The 11522-nt window shown below is 43.8% G+C and overlaps 1 protein-coding gene across 1 annotated transcript in view; it reads left to right on the top strand.

Annotated features, from left to right (window-relative positions):
• ANXA2 (annexin A2) overlaps window positions 1-11522 on the top strand; it is a 72560-nt gene that overhangs the window by 6386 nt on the left and 54652 nt on the right. The window contains exon 2 of the mRNA XM_019504360.1: window positions 5435-5534. Coding sequence (XP_019359905.1) covers window positions 5435-5534 — 100 coding nt within the window. The remainder of the gene's footprint in view (window positions 1-5434; window positions 5535-11522) is intronic.

Raw genomic sequence — 11522 nt, 5'->3', positions numbered from 1 at the left:
CGCCCTATGAACACACATATATATACACACACACCCTTCCTGCTCCTGGCCCTGGGGTACTGGCACAGCCCTGTGCTCCCGCTGTCTGGCAATGCAGTCTGGGGCTATGTGGTGCTGGAGTAGGCATGCAGGGAAGTGGTGACAGCCGGGGCGGGCAGAGGGTTCTGGTTGGGGGGACAGAGCCAAGTTCTGTTGGCTTCCCCTGGTTTCTGTCATTTTTGAGAAGCAGGCAGTTGCAGATAAATATTAAGTTTTCTAAACTTTTTCAGTGCCCCATGGGCTGGACCGAATGGCCTGATAAGCCAGATTTGGCCTGCAGGCTGTATTTTGCCTGTCCCTGTACTATAGGGTTAGAGGCAGGAAAAGGAAAAGAGGTGATGCATCTCACTGTCTGGTTATTCTCTGCAACAGGAGAGGGGTGTAGAGGAAAATTAAAAAACAAAAAATAACTGAAAGGTAAGGCCAGACCCCAGCCTTGGTTTTTATTAGATGTGAATTAAAATTTATCAAGTCTTTTTTTTTTTTGATTTACCAAAATTTGGCAAAAAATGGAAATGTGTTTAATTGTTAACCTAATTTTTTTCAGGTATGAATTCTATTTGAGATGGAAAGATTTTTATATGTTGATTGCTGAGCATTCAATATTTCTGAGGTTTCGATTGCTGAAAGCTGGAAAAAAAAAAAGCTTTTGTATGTTTTTCTTTAAAGTGAAACATAAAAAGGTATTTTTCAGGGAAAATTCCTTTTTCTTAAAGACATTTTCTGTTTTAAAAGCCAAAGCCTCTTTGGACAATTCCATCAAGTTGAGTGTGATTCTGTCAATGGCAGTGGAGTTGCATCTGTCTGCATTTGTTTCATCATTATTGACAAAATACCACAAAGCCACAATGTAACTATAGTGCTACTTTTGAACTATGATGTTGAAAGAGTACAGGAGGATGATACCCCATTGCAGTGTCAGGATATTATGCCGTAAAGTTGTGGCTCTCTTTGATTGTAATTGATGAGGAAGTGAATCTCAGCGGCTTGGTGAACCACTCAGCTGGTGAACTTAGGCCTAGGGTGACCATAGATCCTGGTTTGGCTGGAACAGTCCAGGATTCTGTAGGCTGGTCCTGGCCAGTTGATCAAAAGTTCTGGGCTGGAGTCCAGCAGAGATGGGGAGCAGCATGGTGCACTAGGCAGGCAGGCACTGCTGCTGCTGCGTGGCAGCAAGGCAGGTGGACATATGGTCATCCTATCTAAGATGCCATATCTGAGGTCCCTACATTCCTTGCTCCTGCACAGTGGCAGTGGTGCCCACATGTCTGGCTCCGTTGTTTAATCACCCCACAGCCAAAAAATCATCAAATAATTTGAACTAGCAAATATACTTGAGGAATCCTTTTCTATATGCAGGTAACTGTGAGCTCTAAAAGAAGCTAGAACTGTTGAATAAGGACTTTACGAATTGGTTGTCTGCTTCCCCAAGCAGAGTGTTTTCAGCAAGTTAACCAGTGCAGAAAGTAAAACAGCTGGTCAGGCACCTTTTTTGCCTATTGGATTTTGTACTCTTGGTGTGTGATGGCTGCTGTTTATATCTAAAGGAACCAAGCATCTTGGTCGTGTGTAGTTCAGGGTGTGGTATTTGTGCTTAATGCCTCCACGCTGTAGTGAGGAAGTAGCTTGAAGCATAAGAAACTGCACTGATGGACTGTCTTGGCTTCTCTTGTGAAATCTGACTTGGCCTGCTTTCTCCAGCCATACAGTACCCTGTTCCTCCTCTAAGTACCCTGGAAAAGGAGGCAGCTGAGCTGACGTTAACCATCTGCCCGTGGTGGAGTCCCTGTGGGGAGAAGGTTAACTCCAATGCAGCTTCCTCCTTCTCCGGGGTGTTAAGGGTAGGATGAGAAGCCATGACAGTCCATCAGGACAGTCTCTTATGCTTGGAGAAGTGACTAGTGGTTTTGGATGTTATATAGGCAACACAATACACCAGCCACATGGTGAGTAGGGCTGTGCGAGGCTTCAGACCGTGCTTTGGATCCGGAGAAGCTTTGGACACTTCAGTGTCTGAAGCAGCATGTCTGGATCGAAGCGCTGGCTTCGTTAGGCTTTCCGAAGTGGTTCACAGCTCCTGAAAAGCTTCAGAGCCGCTTCAGAGATCCAGCCATAGGGTATAATGGGGAATCAATGAAATATCTATAACTTTGTTGTTTTTTGTCTGATTTGGATAAAACGTGCAGAGATGGTAGCCTCTTCTGAGAGCACAAAGTCTGCTAAGTTTCAAGAAGGTCGGTGCAGGGGTTCAGGGGGAACAGCACGTCAAGCTGTGGACAAGCAAAACTTGTGACATGGGTGACACTATGTGTGTTAAGGCGCAGCAGGGTGAAAGCTGCAGTGTTGGTAGCCCCTGCTGCAGCCATGAAGCCTGCCATCTGTTGGAGAGATAAGTGCAGGGCACCCCTAGCTGCTGACTGGCAAAACTCGTGACATGGGTGTTTGTGCAACTGTGTCCGTCTTGGGGCACGGGTGGGAGAGACAATACCGCAGGCCTGGCTGCTAAGCTGCTGTTACCAGTTACCAATCAATCATGATTCACTCAGGGACCAGCTCAATACACAGTACCTAGCTAATGTAGCCAGTTAATTGGCAACGATTAACACCTACAAAACCACAGACTAAGGAGAGGAAATAATCAATACAGACAATCAACTGCCCCAAGACAGACAGTCAGTTGCACAAACACCCATGTCATGAGTTTTGCCTGTCAGCAGCTAGGGGTGCAGGGCCCCAGAAGCCCTGCACCGATCTCCTGAACATCTGGCAGGCTTTGTGGCCTCAGCAGGGGCTAGCAGGCCTGTAGCTTTCACCTTGCTGCGCCTTAACACACCCATGTCACAAGTTTTGCTTGTCCATAGCTTGAGGTACAGTTTCCCCCAAACCCCTGCACCTATCTCCTTGAAACTTGGCAGGCTTTGTGGCCTCACCAGGGGCCACCACATCTGCAGTTTTTGCCCCTCTGTGATTTAACACATACATGTGACATGAGTTTTTCTTTCAAGAATTTGGGGTGCAGTTCCCCTAAATGTTGTCATCCAAATCAGACAAAAACCACCAAATTACAGATATTTCATTGATTCCCCATTATACCCTATGGCCAGATCTCAGAGGTGGCGCCAAAGCTTCAGACCCGCTTTGGCCGGATCAAAGCAGGAACCCAGTCCGGAGCTCCAGATCGGATCACTGGCATCCGAAGTGGCCGGATCTGAAGCCAGATCAAATAGCTGCCTACCCACAGAGGCCTAATGCTGAGTTGCATGGCACCTCCTCCAAACATTATCTCCTGAACCAGTAGTAATGTAGCTGCTGAGAGATGTACATTGTCTTACGGTTAGAGTAGAGGCCTGGATAGTCAGGAGACCTGGATTCTAGTCCACACCTGCCACTGACTTGCAGTGACCTCAGGCAAGTTCAATAGGCCTCCGTTTTCAGAAGTGACTAGTGGTTTTGGGTGTCCTGCTTCAGAGATCTTAAAAGGGCCCTCATTTTTAGGAGGTATTGAGCGCTCTTAATTCAGAGATTTAGGTGCCTTCAAGTTGAGCTCCTCACAATTGGATAATCACTTTTATCACGTCAGAAATTTAGAACTGTCTGCATGTAAGATAAAGGGGAAGGGTGAAGGGAATACAGGCAGTCTTTGTAAAGTATTTGGAAGTCCCCACCTAGGGTGGGAGAACATTAGGTTCTCATTTGGTTTTGCTTAGCCTGCCCATGTGCTTATATTTTAGCACTGACTGATGTTTTAGTATTTGAGCAAGAGTCTCACTGAACTCAGTGGAAAGGTCAAAAGGAACTTCTTGCATCTCTGATGACAGGGGTCTGCCTCCTAGTGTACCAAAACCAATATGAAACAGGCAGGGCCCATTCAAGAGCATAAGGAAACATTTGTTCCAATCATACTAATGCTTTTTCTAAAGTAATAAACTGCCTGTCATATGAAAAGAGTGTAATTATTACATCTGGAATGAACAATATCCAAGGTTTTAGTTTCCCTTTCCTGAGAGCACCACAGCACTTGGCCTTTTTCCTGAGATCAAGGGGACTGCACTCAACCTTCTTACTTACATGTACATGAGGAAGAAGCTAGTTCCAAACTGCACATTTACTATGTGTTAATTTTTCGTATATCTGATGATGTTTTCTAGCACAGCATGCTATCTCAGTGTCTGTATAATGTATAGAGACAGCAGAAGGAACAAGAGACCAAATAAGATGTTATCTCTGACCTTGCTTTTTCAAATCCAACTCAATTTGGCTAACCAGGTTAGCTATTCCAGAATGTCCAGCAGTGCCTGATTTAATTAAATAGAGTGTCCAAATTGTGCTCTATGATACAAAGACTTTGTGTTTCTGTAAGATTCCTAAAACATATTTATCCAAGACTGCATTACACCTTTCAATTTACTGTTATTGTTGGCAGTTAAATCTGTAGATACTGGGAAATGATGTCTCGTGGTGTGGCAGTAGGCCAGACTGCCTGCTTGGACTGAGAGGGCGGGTCCTTGCAGGGATAAAAGAGGATGATTATTTTTCTTGATGTTTGTGCCTCTCCATCCCTGTAGCATGTCTCAGGTTTTCAATGGAGGGCACAACTGGTCCAGCTGGAATAAACTGTGTATGTCACTATGATCTAAGTAGGAAGATGTACAGATAACAAATCTGTGTGGTCAGATTCACACAGATGCCTTATTCACAGACTGTCCTTTGCTTTGGCCATAAAAGGTTAAAAGAAAAAATGCAGGAAGAGCTAGTTCTTGAGAAGTCCTGCTTAGGCATCTACCATTTCAATTGGTGCTAGGTACCAAGAAATGTTGAGGATCGGGCCTGATATGTCTTGCAACAGAATAATCCTAAAATACTTTTTCTATTGAGAGCCTCCTTCTGTTGAAATAAAGTAAGTGCTTATGCAGCATTTTAAAAAGAAAAGATAGGTTACTGAAAACTGCTGAAAATAAGCTAAAACTGTGTTAATTCACTAGGTGCACAAAACACAGAATTTGTCCTATGGTGGGTAATATATTCATTGTGGATTTCTAATTATCTCTTACAAATGACATGCATCCAATATAAGCTGTTGGCTTGGATTTTTTATAATTTGAAATAATATTTTCATTTTGACATTGTGAAACAAGTTTCTGTTATGTACAGCTTTCTGTAATGATAAACACCCTGCTGTGGGTAGATTCTTGGGAAAGCAATACATTCAAAGAGCCAAAGTGTAGTGCTTCTTAGGTGAATTTTTATTATATTAATAGTTTGTCCTGTCCTGCAGTTTGTATGTTTTGCATATACAGCAATGTATCAGCTTCAGAAAGGTACAAGAATCATGTTGATCATAAGCAAAGTGTAAACTTCCTTTTTTTTTTTTTTTTTTTTTTTTTTTTATTCCTAGCATTCTCTCCCTCCAAGTGCCTATGCCACAGTTAAGGCATACTCAAACTTTGATGCTGACAGAGATGCTGCTGCCCTTGAAACTGCCATCAAGACCAAAGGTAGGGGGAACCAGCACGCTCTCTGCTATACTTGCAGATGATAGACCTGATGTACAAACAGACACCTACCACCTAATCCTGGGCATTTTCTTTAGTGATTAGGGTCAGAAAATTGGCAACATTTTGTAGCATAATGTGAAACTGTTTTGAGCTTGTGCATCAGTCACTCGATAACTGTAGTTCATTCTTTCTGGGCAAAGTGATGTGTGAGCATGATGTGAAGTGCAGGCCCAGGGCCTTGGCTAGTAACTTCAGTGGGTATCTATACTGTTTATCAATAGGGCCCGTCTAAATGACGCATGCCGTGTCTACACAAGATGCTGACTATGCAGTCATTTAATATTTGTATAAAGAAGTACTAAATGACTGTGCAGTAACTGGAGCTACTGCGCAGTAGCACCACTAAATGGCTTTTTGGTGATGCTGACTGCATAGTAGCCTGTGACTACTATGTAGCAGCAGTGTGTCATACTTTCTGCCATGCAACGCTACTGCATGCAAGTCGCAGGCTATTGCGCAGTCAGCTTCTTGTGTAGATGCACGTGGCCGCAGTGCAGTGCAGTGCAGAGACACCTGAGCTAGCTCAGGTCCTGAAAGAAGTATGTCACATTAACACAGTGTTTTTCTGACTCTCTTGCGTATTTCTGCAGAGCACTGCATTGTGTTGTGTAGATGTATCTATCTCTAGAGACCCCACTGCCAGCTGATTGCCTTTTACTGTGATTTTGCTGTGTGGATCAGATCCTCTACCTTGGTCAGTACTTCTTTCTTCCAACTTCTTCTGTGGTGCATTGTTCTCAGACTTCTTCTAAGGGCTAGCCAAAAGATTTTCATTACAGTAGCTTTTCACTGAAAATCTGGGATTTTTTCAGTCTAGTCAATTTTTTGCAAAGTGTCTGTGTTCTGTCAAAATGGGTTTTTTGGGGAGGGAATGGGAAATTGGAGCTCTGGAATGCATACATTTTGAGTATGAAATGATGCTATATTACCTCATGAATTGGGAATTTCATGTTTCTAATTCTCCTGTATTGGCCACAGTCACCAGCTAGACTGTTTCCCACAATGCATGTAGTTCAGGTTGCACTATGACACCTCTTTGACCGTGGGACTGTAAACAAACATCTCATTCGGGGCAGTCCTAATTGTCTTGGGTTCTAACCCAGATCAAAATACGAGGGATATAGTCATTTTACATATGTAACCCTTCCAAGATGCATTGCTGACCCTCTGCCAGTAGGTGACCAGGGAGAGTGCACTGCCTGCCAGGCTTGCCCCTGGAATAATTCACCATTCACTTACAGATCTATGCAGGGGGCGAAAAAAGTGTCTGTGCACTTTCTCCCTTGCACGTCACAGGTCCTTAATGCAGAACAATGGACTTGCTCAGAGAAGAAATACGGCATCTGTTTACGAGACTGGCCTTCCACTGCAGAGAATAGCTTTGTAGACGCACACGTATTTGGAGCCCTTTCAGAAGGGAAGGTTTCCAAAAGGCAGAAACTGATGTGTTTGAACTGTTGTTTGTGAATGTGCTGAGAACAGTTCAAATGTAGCAAAACCACTCCAACTTTAACCCTGGATGAAGCAGTGGTGATCTCTTGAAACTTCCCCTTTTGAAAGGTCTCCAAACATACCTGTGTCCGAATCTGAACCTCTGCTCTTATTAGTAGGGATCTACTTAAATCACGGTTTTGTGAAAAATGGAGTTGACCACAGTATCCCAGGAAACCAACCAAAAAAGTAAAATGTAATAAAAATAAAATGCTGGCTCCCCAGTGGGAGCCAGAGGTCCTTCCTACAGTTGCAGCCTGGTCTTGCAGCCTGCCTAGGAGGGGAAGACCCGGGCTGGTGGGGCAGCACAAATGGCAGCCAACAGCCAAGATTATAGCCACCTCGTTGTCCTGCCTTCCTTGGGGCCTCCCTGTCAATCAGCATCAAGGGATGGGGCCACTGCAAAATTACCATGAAATTGGCTCTCTTGGCCACGACTGAGCTGCAATACTTGATTTCTGTCACCACAAGTTTGGGATAGGTCCCTACTCATAAGGCACTACAGTAACAGTTTAGCTTTGTAGCAAAATAATTATTTTTATTTTTAATTTAGAAGCTCAGTGTTTTGCTCAGGGGGGAGTAACCTTTCCCAGATATTCCTGTTACTGCTAGTGCCTGTCTGTATGTGGATCATTTGCTTCCTGCCAAGGCACAGTGGAATAGCTGTCCAAATTTTCCTGAACTGCAAGTAGAAGCGATTTAGCATCACAGCAGCTGACATGTAGTTGACACTTGGTTTAGTTGTGCAGAAAAAGCTGCCATGTGGACAGAATTCAGCCCTTTTTGTGGGAACCAGGTCAGAAAAGAACACCACAAACTGGTTACAAAAATACAGTTGTACTTGTATCGTGGACTACCCAAGAGGGGCCATAACAATTCTCATCCTGGCCCAGAACAAAGAGTGGGTGGGGTTAGCATTCCAGAGTCTTAGTTAATAGCAAAAACTGGGTGTGCCTGGAGCTGCTGAAGAGGTTTTGCCAACAGACAAAACAGATGTAAAGAGCTGAAGTATTTCTGAACTAAAAAGATGCTGAGTTCTTTATATCTGAACAATACCAGCTTTTATTCCTCTGCATTTGACTTGCTGTGAAATGTTAAGACAGCATAAAATGTTCTCCCTCCGTCATGATATGGCATTTCCAAGCTAGTGATACTTTCTCTTAAGAGGTTTGACTTATTTGTGTAATTAACTCTCTTGCAAAAGGAGGAAATAATTCATCATTTCATTCCTACAAATGAGGTACGGATTTCAAATCAGAAATTGAAATTTCTTTAAAAAAAACAAGGAGGCTTCCTGCAAGAAATGGTGCATGATTGGGGGGAGAGGGAGTAGGGGATGGCAGGGCGCATAAACACAAATGTCCTCATATTTGGCATTTGTGTGGAGGTTTGTCTGAGTGCAGTTGTCAACCAGTAGCATAACTAGAGGTGGATGAGAGGGCCCTGGGTACCAAGTTAGAAGGGGCGCCAGAATCACCCTCCACTTCCATGTCTTTGCCCCTGCTTTTAGAGCAACAGGTGGGGTGGGCAGATCACACACAACAGTAGCTCACCCAGGACAGTGAAGGAGTCCTGGCATGGGTCCCCCTGCCCATGGCCTCCTGAACACAGCCCTTGCCCCTGCTCTCAGAACCACACAGCCATCCTGCTCTCCTGCAAGTGTTGCCCTAGGTGCCAACTCTGTTATGTCACTGTTATGAACATTTGGCAGGACTGTCTTATATCAGTCCGTTAAGTTATTTTAATTTCCATTAGCTATCCTAGACAGTGAAAAATGTTTTCCTGTCAGGAAAGCCAAGCAATATTATCTTCTTTCAACAAAAATAAGCAATTTGCTGAATTTGTTTGGAAGATCTATGAAACATATCTGTGTAAAAGAAACAAATGTAGCCTCTGCTCCTCCAAACACTTCAATAAGGAAAGGAATGTTGTTGTAGCTGTGATGGTCCGGGCATTGTCTGAGAGGCTGTGAGTTTTTTGTGATTAACTTTTATTGGATCAACTGTATAGTTGGGGAGAACTGCTGGGCAAGCTTTTGGGCATCAAAACCTTGTCCAGCAGCTCTCCCAGTTATGCAGTTGGTCCAGTAAAAGAGATCACAAAATATCCTTGCCTCTCAAATAAGGAAACTTGTTTGTAGACTTTAGTATTATCTGTTATCCAAGAACTATCACTGAAAGCAATAGTGAGATGGCTTGTAAATGGAGAATTTCTTTATGGTTTTGATCTTGATCATTCCATTGAAAGGGCAACTATGCAAGGGAAATTAAGTCCCATAGCATCAAAACCCTTCCTTCGAGTTTGTTCTTTACAGCTTAAATGCTTGAATGTGAAGTACTAACACTAAGTACTATAAATGACCGGTAATCTTTCCATTTGCAAATTCCTTTAAAACTGTGCCTTTCTGAGTTTGCCAGTCAAGAATTGACCTCATAGAAAAACCCGTATAAAAACATATTAGGAATTCTTTCTGTGAGTAAGCAATTGAAAATATAAATAAAATTGTAACATTTGACAAATATGAATATTTTATCAAACCAACATGTGTATATAAGCACTTAATTATCACAAAGTACCAGTGATACCTATTTCCCTCAGAATGAGGTCTTGGTATGGCATTTTGGAACAGATAATTGTGTTACATAGATGGATTATTGAGAATAGTTCTGTATCCTCTTGTTTGTTTTATGTTAGAATGGCCAGACAGCTACATAATTCATAATAGATTAAAAGGAGAAAATCAAACAAGCGTGTTTCATGCAGCCAACCAAGCATTCAGCCACATCATTCATTGTATTGTTCAGCTTCTATAAAGCATGGAGACTATTAAAAGCTGGGTTGCTACTCATGTTACTGGTTTGAGAGCATACAAAATAAAAACTCTTTTCATCCCAAACCCACACCTTCCTTTTGTTCCTGGAGCCTAGACAATTGGTTTGTGAGAGTGATGAGAGAGATTCTAATTCTCAGAACAATCTTTCATCTTGTAATTATTTCATAACCACATTGTTGGGATTACCTTGTGCAAAGAATGCTAGGAAGAAACATTTGGATGTGGTTTTGTTATTGAAGGTTTTCCTTCTTAAACTTTGCTAAAAATATTAAGGTGGAATGGAAATTTAGTGGGTCAATGAGAAAAAGTGATAAAGTATTCCAGGTACTCCCCAACAGCCCAAGCACCCTGGATAACGAAGGCAGATTTGTTGGTTATGTGCCTTTATCCTAACACATGCCTTTATCCTAAATTGGGTACATCAGTTGTTTAGTCTCTAGGAATGCAGGAGTTTTTTTGCAAATTACAGTGTCCAAGTACTCCAAGACCAGCATTTGATATTCAGATTAGCTTCTCAGCTTTTAGTGTCATCTGAATCTACGGTGGAATTTGTCATCTGGAAGAAATGCTGTGGTATATCTACTGGGAACCCAGTGAATCAGTGCAGAGAAGTTACTGTACAAGGAAAGTATGTTGTTCTTAATCTCCATTTGCAGTAAGATGAAATGCTGGAAGTGTACAGCCACGTTAATTATTGTTCATGATAATTTTTTTAACATGTTAATAGTGCACATGATTTTGGAGCCTGTACCTGGGCTCTGCTGCTGTCACTGCTGCCTCCAGGGAAAGCACATGCCCCCTGGACTTGTGTGCAGGGCAGAGTCAGGCTGCCACTGCAGACTGGGGCTCTGCACCCTGCTGCCTTTGTCTCAGAAACAGCATGCTGGCTGCACTACATCCCTTGCCCACCCAGCAGTGGGAGGTAAAGCATGACAGTGTGTGGTTCCCAGGGCAATGGCGGCGGGGTGCAGAGCCCAGCCTACAGCAACAGCTCACCTCTGCCCGACGCATAAATCCAGGAGGCACTTGCCCCTTAGGCTTCCCCTGGGGGTGTGCACAGTGGTGGGAGTACACCCCTCCCCACGTCCCTGGATGAACCACCCATGGCTCCATCCCATGACCTGCCCCGGGGCTCCATTCGCCCCTGCCCCTGCCTCTGTCCCACTCCCTCCCTCACTGTGGGGACTTTGATCTGCCCCCCTTTGCACCTTCCCCCCCATACCCTTACCCGCTGGGCGATGTCTGTGCATTTCTGTCCATCTGTCTGTCTGCACCTCACTTCCAAGCCACAGCCCCCTCTCCCTCCCCCTACCCCCCAGCCTGTTGCTGCCCCTCACTCCTGACCCACAGTACCCCCCTCCTGCCAGGGTGTGTGGGAACCCCCCCTCCCCAGGCTCCAAACCTCACACACACCCACAGCCCCCCACACCTTCACAAATTCCTCCCACACACACACCACACCCACCCCCCAACCATACAAAGTACCTGCATAATTTTGCATAACTTTTTCTGCGCATAATTTTGAGTTTTTAGCTGCATGATTAAAATCATGATTAATTTTGACTAATTTTTTTAATCACGCAACTAATTGCGCTCAAATGTTT

The sequence above is a fragment of the Gavialis gangeticus genome, unplaced genomic scaffold (genome assembly GCF_001723915.1).
Source record: "Gavialis gangeticus isolate Ggan-Ray unplaced genomic scaffold, GavGan_comp1, whole genome shotgun sequence".
Taxonomy (NCBI): Eukaryota; Metazoa; Chordata; order Crocodylia; family Gavialidae; genus Gavialis; species Gavialis gangeticus.
Note: the sequence above shows the minus strand (reverse complement) of the source record. Positions and strands in the feature narration are given on the sequence as shown.